General features: G+C 41.8%; 1 protein-coding gene across 2 annotated transcripts in view; it reads left to right on the forward strand.

Annotated features, from left to right (window-relative positions):
* The window catches only part of b3galt2 (UDP-Gal:betaGlcNAc beta 1,3-galactosyltransferase, polypeptide 2), a 42953-nt gene extending 17971 nt beyond the window's left edge, over positions 1-24982 (forward strand). Inside the window, exons 1-2 of one of the 2 annotated variants that reach the window (XM_028403420.1) lie at positions 13514-14305; positions 22637-24982. In XM_028403420.1, the coding sequence (XP_028259221.1) occupies positions 22985-24310 (1326 nt within the window). In that variant the 5' untranslated portion in view covers positions 13514-14305; positions 22637-22984 and the 3' untranslated portion in view covers positions 24311-24982. Of the gene's footprint in view, positions 1-13513; positions 14306-22636 lie in introns of those variants that run through there. The other variant, XM_028403421.1, reaches the window with a different exon arrangement.
* The last annotated feature ends 2874 nt before the right edge of the window (positions 24983-27856 follow it).

Raw genomic sequence — 27856 nt, forward strand, 5'->3', positions numbered from 1 at the left:
AGCGTTCTCCAAGTACACTTGTATGCCATGTAAAGATCCTGTTTTGTTTTTTGCTAGCTGCCTTGTTCTAGTACCTTGCCTTGCTAAGCCAAGTTTTTGGATTCCATGCTGTGTGTGAAGAGACCTTTTGATTCTGGCCCCCCTTGGCTCGCAAATAAAGACTGCTATGCTTTTAACTGCTCTCTGTTCCCACATCTGTGTCCTCCACCTGCACAAACCCTGACATGCATTGCGGCAGATATCACATGTGTCAGACAAAGGACGGCACCGCACAAAGCTTATGTCCATTCACACAATTCCCCCTTAATGCTCCAGCTTGCATGGCTTTGACGTCACACACCGAACAATTATGTTTTTAAATCTGGTTGTCGGAAATGCGTAGGTGGCTCTGCCTGACCTCACTGAGCCCATTCTGGCCTTGATCTAAAACAAAAACGATTCTATGGGGAATTTTTTATGCATCCTCTCCCTCCTATTAAACTGTTCCAAATTCATTCTTGCCTTGTAGGAGGATGTAGAAAATGCAAAATGAAAAATAGATCACAAAATTTCATTCCTTTAACATCAACGTTTAGCGTGTTGAACTTGACTTTAATCCGTCATGGGGAATAGACAAAAAAAAAAAGCTCTCCATTTGCCAGCGGAACACTTAGTGAGATTAAAAACCTCCCCTAACAGCCTCGTTGTGCGCCAGCTCTGCCTGTATTAATGTCTTTGTAGATTAGGCACAGCAAGGGGTACGCTAGGGGTCAGTGCTGGTAGCAGGTAGTACAAGCAGATTTCTGCCCCCACCCTCTACTGCCCAACAGCTGGGCTTTAGCACGCCACTGGCCTCGCTGATTAAATGAAGTACCTCAGTTCATCCCATCTACTCCCTCAACCCTGACCGAGATGCTCAAGGAGTATTTTTTTTTTTGCATTCAAGCCAAAACACACATGCTGCAGTGAAAGAAGCCTCCATTAAAAACTGCAGACACACCTCACCCTCGCTCCAGGTGACGACTCGGTTCATCTCAAGAAATGAGAGAAATCAGAATGAAAAGGGAAAGAGTGAGGCGGAGACCCAGGACAAAGAATAAACAACAAGGAGGTACAATGTATGGGGTCGTCGCTGCCATTCTTCCCGTGTCGCCCCCAGGCTTGACGTTTCAGAAATGTTGCATTCAAACCAAACAGGGATAACTAATTGTACGTTTCAAATGCAAAGCTTGCCTACAGGGAAGTTTGGCAGGATTGCGTGTAAAAGGATTTATACGTGTCTGCTCCACAGAGAGAAGCCCGACGCATGTGCATGCCAAACTGCATTCCTCTTCTGAGTTTGACACAGTCGCAACAAAAAACAAACATGAAGCATTTTATTCTCCTCTCAAAGACAGAGCCGGGTTTGATAAGGGCTAACCTCATGTTAAGCCAGCAAGTAAGTGTGAGCATCATCCACCAAAATTCTGCTCCTCAGATGTGCTACCAAACAACAAGGGGAATGAGACATAGGTGTGTGTTGGACTATGTGTTGTGCTCATACAGTGGCATGGTTGGATTGTAATCATTCTCTTGTGCAGCCAGTGGGAAATGCATGATTAGTAATCAAGAAATCAGAACAGAGATGTGAACAAAAACCACTGGACATGACTGACATGACTGATCATTTACTTGATTTTGGGGGTTATAAGAGAGATATGTTATGTATGTAACTTTTGTTTTTCAAGTCTAGTTATAATTAAGGTTTCTTAATCTTAATCTTAATTAGACCTTGGCATGGTGGTGCAGTGGTTAGCACTGAGGGTTCCCGGTTCGATTCTGACTGGGGCCTTTCTGTGTGGAGTTTGCAAGTTCTCCCTGTGCAAGTGTGGGTTTACTCCGGGTGCTCCGGCTTCCTCCCACATTCTAAAGACATGCTTGTTGGGTCAATTGGTGACATTAAATTGCCCATAGGTGTGTGTGTGAGTGTGAATGGTTGTTTGTCTCTATGTTGTGCTGTGATGGACTGGTGACCTGTTAATAGATGATGGAATGTTGGAGCTTTAAAGGTGGTGTTTCAGCTAGTTGTTCCCTCCTGTTTACAGTCTAGTCTATAAAAGCTAAGCCACCTTCAGCTGTTGCCTGCTCTTTCTTTGTCATTATGGTTGCTCATTATTATATATAAAAAAATATATATATTGGGGCTTTGTCTCCCATGTCCAGCTGTGATCACTTAGGTTTAATAAACTCGCATCACATTTTACTGCTGTGTAACTGAGGAGGGATGCTGGCTGTTCAACAGCAGAGGAATATGAAACTAAGAAACAAAAAAGAGGGTTGGATTAGAGTATATGTTCTCTTTGAGGACGGCCGTTTTCTTTTGATATATATATATATATATATATATATATATATATATATATAAAATCGGCCTATGAGCACCCACAGAATTCAAACAGAAAACTTGCATTTCAAAGCCAATGGAAATTGATTAATGTATTCCCTTTGAAGGCTGGTAACATGGCCAATTTGTGCTGAGGTTTACCCTCAGATACGAGCCCGTATCATGAAAGCATCATCATGCAGGCAAGGCATGCAATGAGCGTGGATTTGCCCAGCACATGTGACAATATATAATAAGACTAGAAGGGCACGAATGAAACATATGTGTCTCAAATGAGCTAAAAATACTTTTGTATGAAGGCCAGTAGTGCAGATGAAGGAACGACAAAGGAATGGAAAACGTAATGTAAGAAAAGCAGATGTATTTTTTTTTATTTATTGATAGTGAAACCCGTCAGGTTAACATCCAAGATGAGATCAGATGTGAGGTCCAGATGGAGAGGCAGCACTTAAGGAATAAATAACGTATTATATGTGACTTAAGTCCCTACTTCAAGACCATTTGCATTTGTCTGCTGAGTCTTAATAATTCTGACTATACAATCTGAAAGAAAGTTAATGGTTTACCCTGATGTGCTCTAGCTGATATTATCATATATCATCATATAATGCTGCCACAACTGGCTGAATGTGGAACAGCTGATGAAAACATTAGGTATCCTGTTCACCTGTGTGTGAGATGTGCGTATCTGTATTTGAATATCCAAATCAACTGGACATAAAAAATGCAAAGTGCTAAAACTGATTAATTAAAATGTGCCAAATCTAGTTAGAGCCCACTCAGAGCTCATATGGGCAAACACAGGCAGGACCATTATAGAAACCTGTGGACAAACCCACTTGGGACCCTTAATTGCAGCCCACTGTTTACCCATGTGGGGCTCACATATAAATGCTGGCTAGGAATGAGCAAACATTTGCCCAACACATGTGATGATATCTATCACAAGGGTACTATCCTCAACATTGCAATGTCTGCCAGCATCCCCCCAGACACCTCCTTCAAGGCCCCCAAGATGCAGTATCTCCCCTCCGTCCGCCCCCAAAATTATGCATCTCAGGTCAACCCAACCCACCCCTCCTCTCTTCCGCTCCCCTAAGCACACCATCCTCTCCCCGGCCACCACCCAGACCACTGGCTTCTAAGCCTTTTAACAGCACCAAGACTGCAATCAGGGACTAGTACACCCAGGGCTTCTGCTGTTTGAGGACTTGTAGCCACAATACACTACCAACACTACAAACACTACCAACTTGAGGCCTTGAGGGAGAGAGCACTCTCTCACAGCAAGGTTAATGTTAATGTTGTTTCAGAAAACACAGCAGAACACATGGACAGCAGTTTAGGTGGGACTGATACTTCTGGGTTTGTCAGTCAGTCTGTAACAGAAAAGATTTTAATTTCCTTCCTAATTTAATGTTTTAACATGTTTATGTGATTTCGTACCATGTAGAGCACTGTGCCTTGTGTATAAATGGTGCTATATAAATAAACCTTGCCTTGCCTTTGCTTGTTTGTCTAATCCAAGTACAACTAATAAAATATTACATAAATAAAATACCACACAAACCTCGTAATGAATACAGTCAGTGATTTGGCACCGATCATGAGATGATGTCATGATGCTGTGTTTTGATCCTTGTTTTGTATTCATAATGTTTATCCTTCCTGTTGTTTTATATTATTTTGAGATTATTTAGTATCTTCCTTCCTGATGTCCTTTTTCATTAGCCTTCCTTGCCCTCCAACCTACTTGTTCCTCCTTCTCCTCTCCCTTCATCTTCCTTTTGTAGTCTGCCTTCTCTCTGTGCCTCCCTGCCTGTTTTCCCCTGTGCTCTGTCTCAGTGTTCCCTCATGCTTCCTGTCTTATTTTGAAGTTCTGTCCACCTTGTGTCTTCTCTGTTACTTCCTCCTGTTTCCTGCCTCTCTGATTACCAGCTCCACCCTGACTATTCTCACCTGTGTCTTGTCTCAGCCCTCTATTTAAGTCCTGTGCTCCCCTTTGTTGGATCATTGGTCGTCTTACCTGCGTTGTTGTCCTCCTTGTCGTTGTGTCCTCCTTGTCGTTTTGTCCTCCTGTTTCTCTTTTTGGATTTACTTATGGTTAGGTTTGTTATTCATTTCTTTGTTTTATTTTTGTTCTTTAGTCGAAATCTTATTCTCAGTCTTAGCTTAGTTTCTAGCCTTTTGTTGTAGTTTGTGTTGAGTTTTGACCTTGGCTTTCGAATAAAGCTCACCTTTAGTTACTTTGAACATTTTCCTGCATTTGGATCCTCCTTTAACCACCACACATAACGGATGAGATCATAAGGTGATCACAGAGTATGTTTATTTTTTGTGATCCTTTGCTTTTTCTTTTTTTTTGTATGTACGTTTCATTTTTATGCCCTGTTTCCTTACCTACATTCCATTTATTCGCAGCTGTGGTTATTTTCTAACGACTGAGCGTAGGATGGGGCAGGAGGGCCGCTCATGTGTGAATACACCTCTGACAGTAGTCACAATTCAGGCACTTTTGAAAACCGCCCATAAACAACGGAGGAGGGCGAAAGATGCTTACAGAGGCAGTAAGTGTAGCAGAAGTAAAGCACAAGTGTTGCTGGTGGAAGCAGCGGTCCATTCAGGAGTGTCCCGGGCTTTATGTTGATTCATTACTCTATTAGGTCCTGTGACAGAGATAAGGACCAGCATGTTTCAAAGTGATAGCTGACCTCTGCGTTTTACCCGTCCCGCTGCCAACACACCCACAGCGGCCGCCGTTTTTCAAACACAGTTACACGCAGGAGGGCAAACAACGGGTAACTCACAGGCCACGTATGTATGTGCACAGAAACACAGACTTGACAGAAGAAAATGGTGATAGAGTATCACCTTAAGTATCACAGTAAAGGCAGACTTAAGACACACATGCACAAAGAAAGGAAAAATAAAAAATCTATTTTGTGAGTAAGATTTTTGGCTGGAATCGCACCAATCAGGGTGTTTTTGAGGCAGGTCCCAGGCTTATAGAGGCAGAACTGCCTCCATAAATTACCGATTGTTGGCTCAGTTGAAGCCAGAAAACACTCTTTAATGTAGCCGCAGCAGCCATGTATGCCAGTAAAATATTTAGAATTTCTTAGAGAGTGGTGTGTGATCATTTACAAGTAGTCCACTGTTTTTATTTATTTATTTCAACTATGCAACCTTTGAGTCGATGTGGCCACGAGACAGTGGAAATGGAGGTCTAGATGATGGCTGTACTGGTTCTAATGTTACTCCAGAGTTTCAGCCAGGAAACTGGCACAAAACACATTTGACATGTGCTATACTCATGCAACCACAGACAGGTGACAGGTGCAGAAACATGATTGCTGAAATTGGCTGGAAAAGTTGACCCAGTCTCATATTTACATGATTGAGAACAGACAGGTGTCCAGTTTGGGTAACACATAAATTCAAGAATGAGTCAATTATTAACCCATCAGTCAGACCTAAGTATATGCGGTGATGTACACTGATAAACATAAGTGTTTGGTTTAGTTGAGTTAAATTTCCCCAGAAAGAAAACTGGGCATTTTCATCACCTGGAAGGTTTCCTTACATTTTAATGGTGATGATGAGCAGGTCTCCATGTTCCTGCTGCATAAACTGTTGGTGTAAAGTAGTACAGAATGCAAGATACTTTACTATAGTTAGGTTTTGCATTTGACTGGGCACAATTCCCCAACTTTTGGCAATAACAAGCAACATTCTGGTAAAGATAAACAGGTCCTGGTCTAGGTTTGTAACCACGGGAACTTTTTACTCAACATTAAAAGAACAATTGCCACCTACAGTATGCAGAGGAGCGTGACATTACCTGACAATAAACTGTGTGGGTGAAGATGAATTAGTCAATTTAGATAAATCTAATTCGACTATTTCTTGTTTTCAACAAGACTCACTGCTTCACTGTAGAGTCCCTATGTTGTTTTGACAGTAATAATGAAGGCCCGTATCATCTCTCCACTACAGAAGGGGAAGAGTGCTAAAGTGCCAGACAAGTTTAGGCATGAATTCATCAGAGCCTATTTGGTTGTTGCATGCTAAAAATGTGAGAGATCGTGTTTCTTTCATGAGAAAAAGAGCAGCCTCAGTCAAGCTGCAGGAATCTGTAACTTGCAAAGTGAATGAAAATGAAAAAACAAACATGGCTGTCTTCCATTATCACACAGCACATTTTGATCCACAGCGTAAATGAAAACAGAATCCCTGCTGCATATATAGTGGACCACATGCCGCTGATGGACTCATGTTGTTTTATAAACCTGCTGGTGAAGTGAGCCGTTATGTCTGTTATACATCCAATCTTGTATTGTCACATACAGTCTCATCCACACGTATAAGAACAGCAAGGCACATCTCTTTGTTGTTGTTCACTGATGAAGTTTGGGTTTGAGATCAAAAGATGAGTATGAGACAATAGTTCAGAATTTCAGCTTTTATTTCCTGATAGATGCATCTAGATGTTTTAAACAACCCAGGGCACTCCACCCATTTTTTAAGTGAGCAAAACAACTGGAACATGTGACTGACAGGTGTTTCTTGTTGCCCAGGTGTTGCCTTTTAGGTTGATTATTCAAAGTTTTTAGCCTTGGTTCAAACCTATACAGACTGCATTTCTTGTAAAAGAGGATAAACCATGAAGACCAGAGAGCTGTCTACATGAAGGAATAAAGCGAGCCATTTTGAAGCTAAGTAAAGAAGCAAAACTTGATCAGATCCAATGGACAAACATTAGGCAAAGCATACAAGTTCAAGTAAAAGTCATGGCTTGGGCGTGTATGGCTGCTTCTGGAACAGGCTCATGAATATTTATTGATGATGTAACTGATGAAGGTAGCAGCAGAATGAATTCAGAAGCATACTGCCAATTTACAGAGAAATGCATCCAAACTAACAGGGAGGACTGGCCAAGTCAACCTTAACCCAATAGAACGTGCATTTCACATCCTGAAGGGAGAACCCCCCCCCCCCCCCCCCCAAAAAAAAAAAAAAAAAACAAGAAGTGAGAGAAGCCTGGAATAGCATCACAAACACTCTGGTGATGTCAATGGGTTGCAGGCTTGAGGCAAGTTATTACAAGCAAGGGTTGTGCTGCCAAATATTAAATGTTATTTACTTTAAGATTATCTGTTCCTTTACGTTTGCTCACCTTAAACTGCTGTGGTCTAATGCAAACAGTGATATGTCCAATCAGAATGTGTTACATTGGGCAGCATGTAGCTGCAGCTCGGCCCATAGACGGATCGAGGTAATCACTTATATAAAATGCACTTATGTTGTATGATATTTTTCTGCTTCACCAAAAAAAATATTTTCCTACTCCCACGTGTGGGGCCATGTGTTTATGTGGGATTTATAGCCCAGATTTCACCGCAGTAGGATGAAGGTGTTTCATTTGTGATGGAAAAACAGTTGAAAACAATACAACTGTGTCAGCAATGTGTTCTTTCCAATATCTCAGTTCCCTGGATAACCCACAGACACCTCTCTGTAAATAGTCTGTGAAATCTGTTGACAGTGATGTCTTAGCAATGGAGAGGTTGTTTCTTACGGCTCAGCACAAGAAACTAAAACTCCCTGATAGCACAGGAAGATGTTTATATATATATATATATATATATATATATATATATATATATATATATATATATATATATATATATATATATATATATATATATGAGTACTTTAAAAGCAGTGAATCAGTTCCAAATGTGATTTTTCAGAAATTTTGTTTTCATTAGAGACTCGTCTAGTCTCAGCAGTGCTTACATTATCGGAAATATGCAGGTGCTCGCTGCATTTTTTTCTGGATGCTTCCATCTCCAGCATCCCTGAAGATCTCGGCTATCTCTGCGCACCAGCCCAGCTCTTTAGACTGAATACCATTTGGCAACACAAACATTTAAGCAAAGCTGCACTGATAGAGAATGACCTCAGAGGAATAAGTCATTGATTGATCTCTTATCTGTCTACTGCTGTAGGTCAGAACTCTGAAGCTGAATTCTGGCTCGAGTTTTAATGCACTGAAAGGACCTCGCTTCAAAATTACTTCTCTGTTTTTCTTTCAGAGCAAACTGTCCGAGAGTGAAGGTCAAATTGTCACAGCAGTGCTACTTATTATGGTTAAACTAACCCACACCTTTGAGGCTGGTGTAGCTCAGCAATGAGACAGACACAGCTTCTTCTCTGTCCACATGCCTCCATTTTCCTCCAACTGCCACATGCATTAAGACAATACCTTGTTATATAAAAGAAAAGGGTGTCCGTTTTTCTCGTCTTGCTGACACCTACAGTATACTGCACACCCGGAGGAATCAGGACTCCTCACCAGGGAAAAGCTCAGATGTCATCCTGCACCTCCTCAGCTCTGTTTTGGTCTACACTAAATCTTAAAAGAAATACCAACAGCTTTAGATGATAGCTTAGCCTTTAAATGGGGGTCTGTTGTATGGCGCAGCCGGGACCCCACCCAGAAGCCAGGCCTAGGGTTGGGGCTCGGATTTGAGCGCCTGGTGGCTGGGTCTTTCCCCCACAGGGCCCTGCGATGTACAGCCCTAAAGTGCGACGTGGGGCCGACCTGCCATGGGCTCACCACCTGCAGGAGGAACCGCAAGGGGCTGGTGCAAAGTAAATTGGGCAGCAATTGAAATCGGGGGCCTCAGCGACCTGATCACTGGACACAGAAACTGGCTCTAACCAGGAGGAGGCCCCAGGGCAGACCCAGGATGCAGTCTCTCGGCTGGCCTGGGAATGCCTCAGGATTCCCCTGGTAGCGCTGGAAGAAGCGTCCAGGTATTAAATGTTTACAGAAACAAATGTTTTTAAAATGAACACTGAGATGATAATGATAATATCTTTAACAGTTCATTCAAAGGGAGGTCAGAGGTCATCGTGCAGCAGCTGGTCTGTACTCCGTCTCTCGGCCGAGAACATTTTATTCAGGTGTCTGGTGGCCCACACACACACACACACAGAGCCTTGAACATTGTTGACTGACAGCCTCTCTAATCACTCCGCCTCCCTTGCTTCACTCCCACACTCTCTTTAAAGCATATTAATAATAAACTAATTAGATAATGCTATAGCGCACATTAAAATCCCAATCATGTATTATGTGATAGGTTATTACCCTGTTTTGAGAGCCAGTCAAGCATCTCTTTGAGCGTGCTAAGTTGTTTATGCTATCATGTTTTTACATCAGCCTCAAATTACCGCTGAACTATTTAAAAATTATGTTTTGTCATTCTTCACTTGTTTAATGAAAAACAAATATGTCACTTCAATATGTAAGACATGAAAACAGTCCTGCAAAACATGTGTGGAGTGACCACGACCAAGAAAAGAAGTTCTGCTGCACATGGCTGCAAGACCTCCCAAACCAGCGCTGAGAGCAAGAACAATTTTCTCTGTTCTTGTAGAGTATGTAACAGGCTTTACTCAGCGTCTTATTGGCCAATGGACAATATTTCCCTTTTAATGTTGATATCTGACAACACTGACGTCTGATTGTAGTTTTTTTTTTGCGTTCTCAGAGCAGAGACTGTATTTGATTGGCTCCTGGTGGCTGGATGCAGTATACATCATAAACCCTGCCTACTCTATGTTAACGGATGAGACATGAACCTAACTAAAAATTCCCAGACATTCCTAGGTTTATGGCTTGTTTGCTAGCTTTTGATTAAATTGATCTGTGCTCGTTTTTTTTAAATATATATTTGTATGAAACTGATGCTGTGGTCTCTGGTTCATGGACCAGCCTGCAGCTGTTGGCCTTGATGCAGAAGTTGGAGTGTTTGCTTGTGGTGTTTGGGCGGAACAGCGACAACGCAGCCTCACCTCTCCACCTCTACTATGCAGACTCTGATTCCATGATGGCGTCTTTTTCCATGATGGCAGAACCGATAAGTGAGACATGTTGGCCTCACTTTTTATTTAACCATGTTGCGCTGGACAAACAAAATAATGACACAATTTCAAAATTATGCTACGCGTCATTTTTCCTCTGTATGTTCAATACATAATATTTGACAATGCTAAGCCTGTTATCACCTAAAATGATTGGACTGTAGCATTGAGCTTCTAATACTGGATTTATAAGGTTTCCATTTAATGTTCTTGTGGCACCAAGAGAATGTCATGCATCACTTGTAGCTGTGAAACCACAACTTCCTTCCCCCTGCCTCCAGCTCTTCAAGTCTTCTCTTTATCCGGAAGCATTCTTTAACTTGCAATGACATTGCTATGCAATGATAATGTGTTCTGATTTACACCAGGAATTAAAATGTGTCACCTGTACACAAACACATCAAGATTTCTCCCTCTTGCATAAAAACACAGACGGGCGTCACATGTTCGCCAGCTCCCAAGTATTGACAGTAAACGCTGCTCTTTTCAGCCAGAACGCAGACAATCCATTCTGACAGGCGTGCTGCTATTCAAACCGCCTGCCAACTGTTTGAATCACATGCATTTTCCAATTAGATCTGCTCGGGAAAAAACGCATTCTCATATAAATCTGACACACATTACATTTCCACTCTGTCATCAAGCTGGCTGCTCACAACCCTGCAGGCTCATTCATCTACACCAGCCATATGTTTTATTCACTAGATTTTGCTGAACAAAATTAGGGGATATATTAGGGAGGTATTAATAGTCTATAGTCGATGCAACCCTCAGAGCTGACCTCCAATATCTCAGTCTGAGCGAAAGGCAAAGATATTCACGGTGACGTCCCTGCCTGCACTCGAGGCTCTGCCACAGGATATTGCAACCGCACTCTTAAAGAGAAGCAATAACAGCTCACATTTCATCTGAGACTGCATTTCTTAAAAGCCGTTGCCATGAGATAACCAACCTGTCCTTACCTGAGCGGCGTCTGAGACAGAAAGTTCAGAGACAAATGTAAAAATAAGAAGAAGAAGAAGAAAAACAATCGACTCATCTACAGCCTGAATGTGAATACAGTAGACATACATTAACTTCATTATGTGTCATTTCCTTTAAGATTTCTTCTCAGAACTTGCCAACATGGCAAATTGGGCATGACTGAAAGCATAGAAATTAGAAATTATTCAAATGTGAAAGGCTTTCCAGATTGCTATGTTAATGCCAGACCTTTTTGTGTTTGAACCTATTGCTTTGCATAGTAAAGAAACCCAGCTGTACGTTCACATTTTTTTTAGAAGTGTGTTTTGAAACAAAAAGAAAAAACAAATTCAATGAAGAAATGCTGCCTCCATTTTCTATTTGCATTTTCACAGCTGCCACGTTTTGCAGGTAGTGTGTCTCAAAACACACACACAAACAAACACACACACACATTCTTCCCTTGGATGTTTAAATTTTGTGAGATAAAAAGAGATCACATTGCAGGAGCTTCTGTTTAAAAAAAAATATCTGCCAAGTAGTTCTAAGGAAAGCAATAAAGAATAGATTTGCGTGCATTTTCTTCTACTGTACACGCAGACATCTGTGTCTCTGTGCAGCAGAGGCACTCCAGGCGTTCAGAGATACTCCCAGAGCACCAACAATTAATGATGACAATTTAAATTTTGATACGCTGGTCTGTTCCAGGGGGCAGCCGGGGCGAGACAAGTTGTGGAAGTCACCTATCTAATAGATGCCACATGATATTAATGTACAAAGACACCCTGCCTCTAACCTGGCAGCCACGGGAAATCAATCACCACCCTGGCATTACTTTCTTTTGACAAATATGCTCTCACAGGCCAGGTAGCTGAGCTAATGGCCTCCAAAGTATTTCTGTCAAAGACACAGCTCCTATTAATTATTCAGTCACCTGTGCTCCTGTGCTGTGGTGCTACCTTACAATATTTACAGTGCAAGGGAGAGAGAGAGGCAGCTCTCCCACTGGCTTTCTGTCCCTGTGCTGGTGAGCAGCAGGCGCATGAGCCATAATTCCATCTGCTCGTCTTCTGCCGAGGGAAGGGAAGCTGCTTTCATCCTTTATCAAGAAAAGCACAAGTCTCTGGAGGTGCACACGAGTGTAAACAGGACTGAAAGCTGATGATGGGTTTGCGTTGTCTTTAAATCACTAATGAGGCAGGTATGGTTTCATAATTATGCAGTGGTGGAGGTAGAAAGTCAACGGACAAACAACACGTCTAGATGTGAAAGCATTCTAAGTATAGTTACTAATCATGTGTGCATTATGATGCATTGCTATTGTAGCATACGAGGCAAAAGATAATGACATTTTTTTTGCATTTCTTACACACACACACACACACACACACACATACAAACAATAACTTTCCAGGGAGAAGCTATTGAAAGCAGTGTTAAGCAAAGAGCACAATGGTGCCAAATCCAGCTGTTACAAGACAACCACTGGCCACCATGCTCTTACTGAGTTAAATCCCTTTTTTCCGCCCACAGAGGTGGGGAGCGGGGTGGCTGGCTCTGGAGGAGGGGAAGAGGAGAGTGATGTTGCATTCACATGGATGTGGGAAAAGTCAAAAATATGAACTTCCTTTACAAAAATACACTAAAGTCTCTATTTTAAGGTAGAAAACACTAATTTTTTTATATACTTTAGATTGTATGTAATTGATTTTCTGCATCGTTAAGGTGGCTTCTGGCACCTGTATAGTGGCGCTTAATGAAAGATAAACATGGCACATCCTGTGTAAAAATGTAATGATTATGTCCTGTAATACTTACTGTTTGATAAGCTGCAGCTGATATCACATGTACAAAAATTGATTAATGGCCCTTCTCCTGCCAGCATGGGTGGCTAATGTGGGTCAGGAGGGTCCATTGTTCCATTGTGACCATGATGATCACCTAGTACTTGGAGTACACTGGTAGAAACCAGTCACTCGTCAGTGAAAACACAAGGTGTAAATAAGGAAGCAAGTGTGTTTTAACATCAGGAACATTGTTTAATTTGAACTACAATAATCACTTTAATATATATGTATATAAATATATTGAAAAACATTTTTAGAAGAGCAGTGTTTATGTGAACATGAATCGGGGGAGGGATTTGATTTTTTCCACACCCTATGAACGCAGCATTAGAGACTAACTGGGTCACGTGAGATGCTCTGCTAAGAATGCAGTGACGTTGGAGAGTTCCGTCAGTGTAGCGGTGTCTGACGGTCAGCTTACCCGGGCCAGCAGCTGCCTTGCCCGGCAGAGATACCCAAACAGGACTCGGTCCTAGACGGAGCAGAAGAAAAAAGATCCAGGGGAAGGAAAAAGAAGAAGGGGCGGACTGACAAACCGAAGGTAGTATGTAGTTTTTTTTGTTCTCCCTCCAGGACTCGGGAACATGTTTTTGCAGTGACTGGACTAAGAGGAGGTAGATTAAAAATTAAATATATTTTTTATTATATTCTGTTTTTCCTCCGTCGCTTTTTTCTGCGGTTCTTCTGTGCATCATCCTGCGGAGCATCGTGAAGTACCAGCCGCACTCCTGCTGCTCTGTGGCCGCTGCTCTCCCATCCTTCCCGCGGATCGGGCTCCAGATAAACGTGCGGGGATGCTCTGACATTTTTTACGCTAAAAACATATCTGGAGTGGACGGGTAAACTTGGATAAGACCAGGAAACAACAAAAGAAAACAATAGATGTGAAGTATAGTGAGGGGAAGGCTGTGGACAACAAGGAGTAAGAGAGGAGGAGGCGCAGCAGCAGCAGCAGCAGGAGAAGGAGGAGGAGGAGGAGAACCAAAAATCCTGCAGGTTTGTTCAGCCTGTGGGGATGAGGACGAGCAGGGGGGACGCAAGCATTCAAGGTGTCTGTGCGGCTAGAAGGCGAGACGTGGAGGCATAGAAGCGCGGTCCGGAGAAGAGGTGATGGCGCGTAGGGGGACCGGGGCTCACACTCTCCCTCAGCCGACCGCAGCCCCGTCAGTAGCCGCAGCAGCATGAGGAGGAGGAGGTGGTAGGTAGCATTGCACGTCTCATCAGTCCTCCACATCCTCATTATTCATTTAGCCTTCCCCGCCCTCCTCTACCCCTCCATTACATCCACCTTTCCTTGCCTCCTTGACTGGGCTCCATCTATCCATCAATCAACTCCATTTCCTCTCTATCAGACACTTTCTGGACCCCCCCAGTGGCTTCTTAAAAAATGTTGCATTGACACCCGGACACAGATTTGACTATTACAGTCTTCATTCTTCCCTATAGCTGAAATCAGTGGCATTCAATTGGGGTCACTAGTTCATTCTTGTACATAAATTTAAGTTTAGGAAACCCTACTGAGGTTTTTTTTTTTTTTGCCAAGAGGAGGCCAGGGAGTTTCCATTGATCCAGTTCAATTAACGGGGCTTTTTATCCACTTCATCACGTCAAGCTGCCTGAGCTGAGCCATTTGGCACTGGAGTCTGCGCACACTTAGGGAAATCTGCTAAATGCTGAGCTAGACATTAAAAAAAAAAAAAAACACAGCAGCTAACCTGACCATCTGGGTGTTCACCCTGCCCACCAGACTATGAAACTTTAATAGGGTCTAATATTCAAACCACCTCATAATTTATTGCTGTGGCGTCTGAACTGACGCGTTAGGAAAGATTCTGAATACGAGCTGGCTTTATTAAGAAGTGAAAGAGGACATACTGGTAGAACACAGTATAGTGAAAGTTGGCAGCAGCACAGTGAGGGAAAGTGCACAGTGCTCTCTCTCTCCCTCACTCTGTGCGGAAGAGAATCGCTGTCATATAATATTTACTACAGCTACAAAGGCTCAGAGCTGCCAAAGCTTTATTTCCCACAGGTCTCTTGTATTTTTGAGTCCAGTTTTATGAGGCATCTCGATTCTTTTCTTACAGACTTTTTTAAAGAGCAAATGAGCTCCATCTCTACTTGCAGATTTCCAAAGTTTTCTGTCAATTAGGTGAATGATGTTATGGCATTGAATCATTGTTGATTAGAGCTGTTACAATTTATGTTGCAATAAGTCATTAATTCAATTAAAATGTCAACTGGAGCTCACAAATAAAAATGGCAATGAACATTTCAAAATAAAAGCACCACAGTTACCACCTGGTTAAACGCAAAATTATTTTTTTTTCTTTTACCAAAAAAGTGCAGTCCAAATAACACGTAGGTGTTCAAACGTGTTTCCACCTGTGACATCACAGTCTTCTCAAGAATGAGTCTCTCTGTTCTTGTGAAGTATGTTTATTTTTATTTTAGATACTTTAGAAATCCCAGAGGGAAATTGTTTAAGGCTGCTGCCAAGCAGTGTCACACAATGACAAGCAAGTAGCGCCACAAGCACAGGTGAAGTGTCTTGCCCAAGGACACACAACAATGACTTATGGAGAAGTTGGGATGGAAAAAATGTAATGTAACAGTCTTAATGCAAATATTGGCAAAAGGTGGAGAACAATTGAAGCGGGCAGTTGGCAGTCAGACGTAATGCTGTTTTTGTAGCAGGCTGTGTTAACATGTTTGCTGTGAAGTTGAATATTTTAACATGAAGGTCTGTGGGCATCGACTATTATTTTTTTTTTTGGAGCCAGCTTCAAGTGGCCATTTGTGGAATAGCAGTTTTCGGTGCTTCCATGATCAATGTTGAAAATCAAGAAGGTTTAACTTTTAAGCTCCCCGGTGTCATAAAGTCCTCCTCACTTCCATGGAGCCATGCCAAATATTCTTAAAAAGTCATAAAACACACATATACTTGACCATTTTTATTGGAACTACTACAGAGATGTAAAAAGTACCAGAGGAACATACTTGAGTAAAAGTACAGATACGCTACCAAAAATGTACTTGGGTAGAAGTAGAAGTCTTCTATAAGCATCATACTCAAGTACAAGTATTAAAGTAGCCATTGTTTTTTTTTACCTAAGTATTAAAAGTAGTCTGTCATCTTAAAAATTTACTCAAGTATTAAAAGTAAAAGTACAACCTTTGCCCATACAGTCTAGTGGTTCTGTGGTTGCAGCTTGATGACCCGATGATAAAGCAGCTCCACCAAAACCTGCTTGTACTCAGCTGCTCTGGCAGTGATGCTGTAATTGTAATGGGGGAACCGCTCCAATGTCACTTGTCACTTAATGTGTCAGTTTAAAGAGAGAAAGCTAAACAGGGCTTTCATTGACCGAAATGACCATCAGATGTGGTCGTGTTCAGTGGCCTGACCCACATCTGACCGGCCTCTAGTGACGAAGGGTTAAAAAGAAAAAAAAAATACACAGCTGGCTGTCCAGCGTCACTCATCTGCTCTGCAACACTTAGTGAGAGAACCCAACCCTCCTCGTCCCTGCGGCACTATCCTAGTTGAGTCACATACTCACAAAACAACTCATGACACACCCTAAAACTAAACCTCTAAGAAGTACTGTTTTATTCCAGTGCTTTAAAGCACAACAAATCCCAAAGTCAGACTGAAAAAAATACATAATAATAAAAAAGAAAATGCCAAAAACAATCGATGAAATTTTCTGTGACGTTTTAAAAAACCTCACTTAGATTAAAGGGAAATTGGGAAGCCAGAACAACATTTCAGATTTCCTGTTTGAATTGCAGACCTGTCATCCTGGGAAATGATCTTTTAAATTGAAAACATCACTTGCATCATAAACTTAACTCATGGTATAGTACAAACAGTATATTTATATATCTGTCATCTTTGCTGAATTAAAGCTACTGTAAATGAAACAGCAGGAGCCCTGTTTTCATTTCCTAGCAAATGTTCAGATGTTGAATGGATGCAACATTTCTCCAACACTGGTCAGCGGAGGGAAGAAACATTTACATCTCTAGCTGCATAGTGGGAATAATGATTTAACTGGTCACAAAGCCAGTTTTGGAAGATTCAGATCCCTTTTTTTGGATTAACAAAGATCCTGATTATAACATTGACTGAGCACCAGGAGTTACTGTGATCTTTATTCTGGCCCAAAAAAAAAAAAGATGGTCGCCATTGTTTTCCTTGACCTTTTATTTTTCACACACCAGAGTGAAAATCAGTAAATTATGGGAATCAATGCTGTCGCCTTGTGGCTAGTGGGGAAGCTAGCTTGAAGAGGTTGCAGTGCTCTTTGATTTCTGATTGTAGCTAAAGCTGAAACAAATAATACAGAAATGTCAAACAGAGAAGCTTTTAGAGCAAAAAACTTGTCATGTCTTTGTCTTGATTGTGTCTATTTGGTAATAAAATTAATGAATGTATAGTTTTATCCTTTCATTTGGACCAAATGAGCTGTCTGAACCGTGATTTTACTCACAAGTTTTTCCCCTTTTCACCATAGGCGTAGCTACCATATATCAGAGGGGGACGTGCCCCCCCCCCCCCCACATTTCAAAATGACCCGTTTTTTTTTACCGAGTAGGAAACTCCTAATGCTGTTTCAATTGCTCGTGAAAAAGTCCGTTCCACTTGATTCATAAGAGAAAAACCTCACCAATGAAATCCACTCCATGTTTCCCTGGTTACCACAGCACTGCAATACCATTACTATAGTAATGGAGCTAACAAAGCCAGTGGCTTTCTTCGAACGAGTGTAAAACACCGCAAAGAGAATCGTCAGTGCTGGTCGAAGCTGGAGGAGGTGACGTCAGTGTTATTCCACAAAGTCCAACTCATGCTAAAGCCTTACTGTTTTGTTACATGGCTGCAGGTGATGTTAGATTGATGTTAAATCAACTTAGAAAAGTTGGGAGCTACTGTTTACTTTCAGTTACAGTAGATGGTATTATTTGTCTGACGACATGTTGTTTGCCTTTTTTGCTGCCTCCCCACACAATGGACATGAGGAGATTCCTAACAAAGACACGGAGAGTTAGAGTTGTTTTCAGCATTAACCCATATTGTAATGAGGCCAGGTTAGCTCCTGTTAGCCTGCTAGCCTCAGCCTCACCTGGCCAGCGCACATAGCTGCCTGCTCGTATTCTTATCAGCAAGAATAAAATAAATGTGATGGACCGTCAGGACACAGTGGTGCAGTATATGGACAGGGAAACACTGTTGTAGCAGATAAGGCAGCGCATCATCATAAACACATCCACAAGGTTTGTTGTGAATTAAGTAGTTTTATAAGTAAATAAAAACAAAGACATGCATTTATTTTTGTAACAGTATTTTTAGTGTTTCAGTATTATCTGCATTAAGCAGTTTGGCCCAACAACTTATTGAAACTCAGATGATGAGAAGACCACTGTGTTCAAACAAAATATGCTGATGTTATTTCATTGATGATATATATATATTTTAAAGCTCACTTATATTGGTTGTTAATTGAAAAGTAAAGCACAATCCATCTCCATCTCTTGATATTTGAGGTTGGTACTGAGAGTGAGTCAGAGGCAGGGCCATCATGTAGGGCCAGTGGAGGAAGTTCTATTGCTGAGGTGAGTGATGATGGGGAAAACTCAATCAGCTGGACATGAGGGAGATTTGCCAGTCTTTTGTCTCTGTAAATGAGAGAAGGCGGCAGATATTGAGGCTTTGTATAATCTGTTAGTGTAGTGCCACCAGTGTGGTTGACAAAACTGTTGTTTCACTTGGAATTAGTTTCTGTTTGTCACCGTGTTTTAAAATCAATGAGTTTTTGTTGAGTCTTTCTCTGAAATAGTCATTAAGTGTTTACTTCTGTAGGTAAAATAGGTGTTGAACAACCTGTTAAAATCTGCAGGAAATCGCAACTACTTCATATTATCATATTATATTTCATAATGTACTAATGTACTGTTTTTCACCACCCACCCACAGAAGGTGTCCCCCCCCACATTTTTAATGCTTCTTACGCCAATGCTTTTCACCAACATCTGATTCTGATTTCTTTTTCTTCTCTCTGATGAAGGCCATGTGCCGCAACATTAAAACAAATCACAAATGTGATGTTTGCTCCAAGGCAGTGTTATTAGAAGAAGCAGGAACCTGCAGGCTTATTTCAATAAAACATCATTTAACCTCTAACTCCAGTGAGCAGGCACTCTACTAAACAGCTCTCTAATGGGAGATGTATGTTTTTTGTTTTTATTTTATTTTTTTCCCCCAGACACAAAGTGCACTGTTTTACTGAATGAAGGTCGTATCCTCATCGACATCAGTGAAGCTTGTTTTTCATGCACCGCACGCATTTGTTTAGGGAAAGAAAAAAAAATGGCTGCTTCTGTAGGCGTGGAAACAAAGAAAGCCAACTGTGGAGAATAGTGTGTGAACCTTGAAAGTGTATTTTTTTGTTGTGTTTGTTTTTGATGTGGTGACAGAGACGGCACTTTAATGTATGCCTGGTGTGTCACCGCTTTACCACCACTCCCCTAGCCTTCCTTCTTATTATTGACTGCTGCAGAATCGCTGGGGCTTTAATTAGTGCTAGTGTAACTAATTGGCTTGCATAGAAGTCACATTGATGAGAGGCAAGAAAATGAATTAATGAGGAGAAGTACTGGCTGATTGAATTGTACTGTGAAAAAAAATTTAAAAAAATGGATGCCTGATCTCGCCAGGAAATTGAAATTTTATGAGCAAACAGCAAAACACAGGCACGTACGGTCATCGTGTGGGTGTATGTCAGCGCGTGTGGCCATCTATTTCACATGTGTTTCCTCAGAACCCATGTAAGTGCATGTTCATTTAGTTGACAGCGGAAATCTCTCAAGCGCTGGATATGCTTCGATGTAAAGTATGTTAACCTTTAAAACAAAGCCAGCCCTGGCCCCTCTCATTCTCCTGTAATTGCTTGTGCTGGGTAAGCACACTTGCCTGAAAAGGTTATCGTGTTCCCTGTCAGTTGTCATGATGAATGAGCAAACATAGCAAAAATGATGTGAAAAAAAACAACAAAACAAGAAGTTTAGAGAATCATTCTAACACAGAAAAATAATGCTGCTATATTCTGTATCTGCAAAAAGAAAAATAATACACAAACAAACAAGAAAAGTAGGAAGAGCGGGCAGGCAGTAAATTAACACACTCAGGAAGGAAGGATGGATTCCAGACTGCTACATTAATATTCACTAGTTCAACCTCCAAGTTTCTGCTGGCATATTCTGTTTTCTCCAGCGATGTGTGTCTGCTGCTGGTGTGTGTCTGATGATTTATATGTCCAGTGTGGATATAATTATGCGTGATGTGCACATGCTTTCCTTTTGTGTGAGTCTATACACACGAGTGATTACACATGCTGCGCGCTTGTTGTGTATGTCATTAAGTCTGCTCTGCATTATACTTTGTGTTAGTGTTTGACTGTGAATACAAAAAATACTAATAACAGTGTGTTGTGGCTGCGCAGTCGAATTGTTTGCATTGCCTTTCTGTGTCTTCCCTGGTGCGCACACTCTCTGGTGGGAGTGAGGATTATAGAAGTGGTCGTTTACATTGTGTTTGCAGTGTCTGCATGCGCCTCACTTGTGTGCATGTCTCCTTGTATGTACTGCATACATCATACCTGTGTGTGTGTGTGTTTGCAGATTAAGCAGCCTGGGTGATCCCGACTTAGAGAGTAGGCAGCAGCATTGATAAGCTGAAGGTGGAAGGTGAATGGCGGGTGAAGGCTGTTATCGCCAGAGGCTGGCTCAGGCATCGGCAACACTGCCTGCTGGACCCTGAAAACTCATTCTGACAGATGCATCTCCTCCCTTGCTGTTGATACACAGTGGGTGGGGTGTGGGAGCTGATGACGCTTGCTCATGCGGCTCAGAGTAGCGGCACCACATTGAGCAGACCTGCAATTTGTACTTCCGCCCTTAAGCTTAATAATGATATGCAAGAGGAAACCACCTTCTCACTACGCCCCAAACTAGGCGAACAGCTCATAGTTCCCACTTATTGGCTGTCTGAATTCAGAGGCTGCATCCTTGGGAGGATGACTGTGAAGTCTGCTATTTGTAGAGGACTTCCTGTTTATCATTACATGCTGTTACTGATGCCTAGAACCTTTGACAGGTGCAGGTGATGCTATTGTTTAAAAGTGTTTAGTTAATGGAGCTCCACTGTGACACTATCAGGCCTCAAATGCAACCTTCAAGGGGATACAGTCTCCCTGGTGCACCCAGGTTAGCTTACCCAATTACATATCCTGATGCATATTACTAATCCACAAATAACAGGATTAAACTTAATAATAGTATCAACTGCAGCTGCTGAGGTTGCAAGGAAATCCTCCAGAGACCAGGTCATTAGCATCTACATAGACCACAGAGGACACTGCCTCTACATCGACTGCATCCCTCATAACACTGACACGTAGCCACAGTTGCATTTACTATGAGGTTGAATAGAAGTGCCATCTTTGTTTTTTTTTAATCAGCCATCTTCCATTCATCCACAGAAAATCAGAAAAAGCCACTTTCCCACAGCCTGCTGTGTTCTTCACCTTCACATTGATGATTTCAAAATGTTCAAAGTCCATAGAAAATTCTAATTCAGGCTAGGCTTGTGCAAAATCGTATCGTGTGCAATTAAACAGTCAGAAAAACTGTCATCGATTAATATTTGCCACTTATCAATTACGGCGATTAGTAGCTCGTGAAAGAATGTAATGCAGGTTGATTTGCACAGATATACATTTAAATGTGAAATTGTCCGGTTTGTTTGTTTGTAATATTTTTTCTGCTGCTGTTCTACAGTCTGAGTGAAAACATGCACTAGTGTGGGACATATTCCAGTCACAGGTTAATTTGCACAGACACATTTTTTAACTTGAAATAATCACTGATGTGACTTTTCTGAACTTTGTCCTGTTTAATTTTAAAGTTGATATGCACTGCTTTGTGACCTTATGATAAGAACATTTGAAGGACAAAGTTTCTTTAAATGTTTGCTTCATTATTATTTTGAAGCAGTTATCAATACATATTTCCATGGCTGGTTTGGGCCTAATCACTACTTACCAGCTTAACCTGTTAGAATGAAGTAGTTAACTTGACTGATGATTTGTCGGTATCATGCTAGAACACTGTGCCAATTTAGAGTCAAAAACATGTAAGTGCAATTGTCATCAATTAATCGTCAAATTAATCGTTATCGGCTAAATGCCACAATTAATCGTAATTAATTTTTTTGCCAATATCGCCCAACCCTAATTCAGGCTTTTGCATCTGGAAGGTGTTAATTCAGAATTACTGTGTGTGTGTCAAAACAAACCATAAATAAAATGATTAAGAATTAAGCTCAGCACAAGGAGGATAAAAAAAAACACATCTGCAACTCAGACAGTTGACATGTGGCCTGGAGCCAGTGAACAGGAGATGTTTTTTGGACTGCCTTCAAGCTGTTTTTGTTCAGTTTTTTGATTTCCTTCTTCTCTGTTTTCAGATTAGAGGGAACAAAGGCAGAGGAGGTGACCCTCATCATATCCTGAAGGAGACGAGACATAGAGCATGACCCTGTGTTTGTCTGCAGTGCCAAAGAAGAGGAAGGGAGAACCCTCCCTGGCCAGAGACTCCTAGCTTCACCAGGAGTGCTTCTCAAACCTTCCTCCAGGCTGTTCTGAGGGGCTCAAACGTTCCCCTGACTCTACCGGGAGGCTCGCTCCAACCCATATGCCAGCTCAGATAACCCTCTGACTGTTGGCAACCACATGTTTGACGTGACTGTATGTGACCGCCGCCGCCGCCGCCCTTTCTCGAGCAGCAGCAGCCTCTTGAAAACTCAACCTGCACCATGCAGTGGAGACGGCGGCACTGCTGTCCCATTAAGATGACCTGGACCATTAAGCGTTCGCTCTTTAGGACCCATGTAGCCGGTCTCTCACTGGCTCTACTCTTCACCATCTTCTTATTTTTTAGCCACCAGGATTGGCTGCTGGGGCGCAGTGGGCCTCGCGAAAACTCACTGGCCTATGCTGTTAGGGGCTTTCGCAGTCCTAAGGGAGAATCCAACCAGAGCAACTCCCTGAGGAGCCTGTGGAGAGAGACAGGGCATGCAGCGCCAAAGCCTTTGCTCAATCTCAGCACTCAGCAGGCAGAGGGGGCAGCAGGAGAAGCAGGAGGAGGAGTGGCTGGTGGTGGAGGGTCCAGGATGGGTGTTATGGGGCTGGGGGACTCTATGAGCACTAACAACAGTTTACAGAAAGAGATGGGTGTAGGAGGGAGGCTTAGCGCTCAGCCCTACCGATACATTCTGAATGAGCCCTTCAAGTGCAGGGACAGCACACCTTTCCTCATCCTCCTCATCGCTGCGGAACAAGGACAGGTCGATGCCCGCAACGCCATCCGCCAGACATGGGGAAATGAAAGCGTGGCGATGGGCCTGGGGTTCGTTCGTCTTTTTCTCCTTGGTGCAGGAAAGAGCTCAGACACCTTCCTCCAGAGCAGCATCGAGGAAGAGAGCCGTGTTTACCATGACATCATCCAGCAGGACTATCAGGACACTTACTACAACCTGACCATCAAAACCCTGATGGGCATGAACTGGGTGGCCACCTATTGCCCACATGCCTCCTATGTGATGAAGACAGACAGCGACATGTTTGTCAACACAGAATATCTCATCCAGAAGCTGCTGAAACCAGAGTTGCCTCCCAAGCAGAGGTACTTCACCGGCTACCTGATGAGGGGCTATGCACCAAACCGCAACAAAGACAGTAAGTGGTACATGCCACCAGAGCTGTATCCAAGCGAGCGCTACCCGGTGTTCTGCTCAGGCACGGGGTACGTGTTCTCAGGGGACATGGCTGAGCTGATCTACCAGGCCTCGCTCAGCATACGAAGACTGCACCTGGAGGACGTTTACGTAGGGATCTGCCTAGCGAAGCTACGCGTCGACCCGGTGCCCCCTCCCAACGAGTTCCTCTTCAACCACTGGCGAGTGTCTTACTCCAGTTGTAAGTACAGCCACCTGATCACCTCCCATCAGTTCCAACCCAATGAACTCATCAAGTACTGGAACCACTTGCAGACCAACAAGCACAACGCCTGCATCAATGTGGCCAAGGAAAAGAACGGCAGGTACAGGCACCGAAAGTTCCACGGAGAGAGGCCCCAATGATGGATCCTGTGACCACAACCCGCCTCAACAACAACACCAACAACAACAACAGAAAAAAAGATACAGACTCACTGTAACTAAACCTGGTGGAGGGCATGTTGAACTCAGCACTACACTATATGGGGAAAAGCACATTTTTCTTTTGGTATTGTGTACAGTCGATGATCCAAACTATTTTTTTAATTTGAAAAAAAAAATGAAATGTAACGTATTGTAAACCTATTGAGCTATTTCTAAAAGGGAGACTGGGGGACATATCTGTGTGAGTTGGAGCATGCGTGCTGAAAGAGCTGCAGCTCAAGGGTGGTGTTTATGATAATTCAGGTGCCAACGGAAAGGTGGTGATTCATGTTCTCCTCTAAAGGGTAGTACAGTATGTCACACTCTACTAAGAAAAAAATAAATAATAAATATAAAAAAGCAAAAAAATGAAGACACAGTTGTGTTTACACAGACAAAGGGAAATGTACATGTATCATGTTGAAAAGTTAAGACTACCTAAATATGAATGAATGATTATGAATTTTTGACGTTGACCAGTTATGCTGCCCTGTTTCTCAGTGTTTACTTTACAGATCTATCGAAGAACATGAAGTCTAAAGAGAAGGTTTATCTATCATATACTGTATTTTATTTTTTTGAAAAAAAAAAAAAAAAACCTACAACAGGAGAGCACCCAGAGTCACATCAGATATGACTGAGATTGTATTTTTTAAAGCTTTACATTGAGTATGATCTGCACTTAAGCAAATGTGCAATTTATTCAATTATCAATTAATAAATGTGCTGAATTTAATTTGCTTGTAGGTGTGTGTGTGTGTTTTGTCATCAGACCCTTCATCAAAATTAGAACAGTTCATAATTGAGACATGACATACAGTAAGTGACAAATAAAAGGGCTTGGGGATCACTTTGTAGGTGAATCTTTCTGATGATGTCAGTATTTACTCAGTGGAAATGTGCTTTTTAAAACTTGTTAAAATATAAAATATGTAAAGAAAATATGCATAGAATATCATATTAATAATGCAAGATACTCAAGAGACTACTGGATCATTCAAAGTGTCTAAATTTAAATGTATCAAAATTCTTTTAGCATGCTATCATCTTTATTTCTTTTGCTAACATTAGATATTCTGCACAGCTAACAGCTTAGCAAGGATGTTACCTGCAAAAATCTCACAGGTCAGAGTCTCTCAGGTGCGTGCTGCTGAGACCAGGACGAGTCTCCAGCTAAGCTCATTTTTCTTTCCTTGCTTCCTGAAAAATTGAGTTTGGTGTCAAAATGTTTTAAAGACGTGTGGCTCAGGTCATTAGTTTGGTGATTGTAGGGTGACGAAGCAACTTTAACTTCTCTCAAAAGGATCAATAGAATCAATAGACCCATGTCTAGTGTTTGAAAAGCACATTGAAACCATGGGATCACTCTCCTCTGTTAAGCGTTAAGTTTGCATTTTATTTTTCAAACAGACAAGAAGACGAGCAAACTGAAAGCTGAACAATGTGGATGAAAAAACCATCAGTGCCCCAGGGAATATATAGAAGTTTATATTTTAATTAAAAATGAATGCATGTGGCTTGGAATGGAACTATTCGGCTTGCTTATGTGTGTGTTATACTCACACTAAACTATGCTGGGGTGTGGAAAGGCTGTAAATAAAAACACACCCATCCTCAGGGCCACCAACAAAAGCGGCATGTATAAATGTGTGATGATCTGAAATAACCTCTATCAGATTAATCAAACTAATGGAGAGTCAGGATACCTTCGCCGTTTCTTTCTCCTCACCACACAGCCATCAGACTTGTTTTTATCACCTGGATACATATGAATAATTCTGATAAGGCTGCTGTAAAACGAGTAAAGTTCACACAATGGCTTACTTTAATCCGCTAATCACTAAGCAAAGGTGTCTTTAGGGAGGAGGAAGAAGAGGAGGAGGAGGAGGGCTGATATGGTTAGGACAGAATATCAAGATGTTCAGCTCAGATAAACCGCACAGCGGCAAGGAATATATGATGCTGCAGCCAAAGGCAGAGAGACAACAGCTTTATTTGTTACTCTGTACATATATATACAACAGTTTAGGCCAGTGATAAGGTAAATTACTGTTTGTTTTTAACATAACATGCTGTTGTTTTTTATTAATGGTTTCTCCTGGCTCCTGTGGCCGTTCAGTACCTATGTGAAGTTAAAGGTACAGGAGAAGCAAGAATAAAAAGCAAGTCTGCAGTGGAACAAAAAATGCCCCAGAAGTCTACAAGGTACACATGTATTCTAATATAGCAGGAAATGAAAGATTGCAGTTTGACTCAGAAGGAAAAGAAGCAAGAGAAGGAAGGAGCTAGGACAAATCTGTTCCATTAATCTACAGTATTCGTTGGTGCATGCTTTCCAACATGATGTTTTTGTCTTTGAAATTAATTAGCTGATCTGCAGTTGCTCCTTTAAGTCAGGGTTGACAAGCTCCAGAATGAATGAATTGATATTAATTTCCCAACATGTATAGCAGGGTTTGATTGGAAGAAGAACACGCTGTGACTGTTAAGTTTGAGGCCACAAAGATAGAACGAGTCAGTTTAGAACATAGTCACTTTCCTCCAGTGCTTATGGAGCAAAAGAAGCCCTTCTCATAAGAGTCAGCAGTGATAAAGTGATCACATAGATTACAATGAAAATCCACAAACCCTCCATGATATAACTCATTGTGAAGAATGCATGGAAGCTCCTCTCTAAGATAATGCGGGAGTTCTTCTTTTTAGCAGCAGTCTGGGGGAACACCTCAGGTCAACAGAGTCGGTGTCAGATGATGGTAGCCATCATGTAAATGCTGTTTCCTTTGTTATGACTGTCTTTCATCATCTTATTAAAGGTGGACCCATGTCTCATCTACAGCTTGAGAAATCTTTCAGGATCCACCTCATCCTTTGATAAAGCCACTTCTGGTCAGGGGTTTTGAAACATTTTGGTTATTCATAGTTTTTTTTTGCTGTAGCTAGTAAGTTGTTTAGTTAAGTCTTAAAGGCATCAAAAGACCTGAAAGACCAGAGAAATCAGCAGTGTTCTGACTGGAGAGGTGGTGGATTTTAACCAAACTGCAAGCACAAAAATAGAGGCTTTTTGTCTGGTCGCCACTTGGGATAACAAGAAAAAAAAAAACAAATTCCATTTAAAAGCCTTTTGTCATTACAGCAAGGTGCAATTCATGAAATACCCCACTGGTCCCAGGTATTCATCACCCTCCATTAGTAATGATTAAAGTCATGACTCAAAGCATGGGGATATTGGGAATAAGGTTTGGCATCATTCATGCATGTCCTATGCAATCAGAGCACCAGATTACCAGCATCCGGCAGCACTCAGCCCTTCAATGATGAAAATGAAGTAGGGCAGGGGAAGGAAAATGGTGTAGGGGGAAAAAGAAAAAGAAGAAGGGAGGCTAAAAGAGGGTGAAAGGAAAAACTGAGGCAGAGATAGATAGACTGCTTGGCTTTTCAGAGAGAGGAAGAGGCGTTGTGTAGTAGGATAGCATGGACTGAAGCCAG

This window comes from Parambassis ranga, chromosome 4 (genome assembly GCF_900634625.1).
Source record: "Parambassis ranga chromosome 4, fParRan2.1, whole genome shotgun sequence".
Classification (NCBI taxonomy): Eukaryota; Metazoa; Chordata; class Actinopteri; family Ambassidae; genus Parambassis; species Parambassis ranga.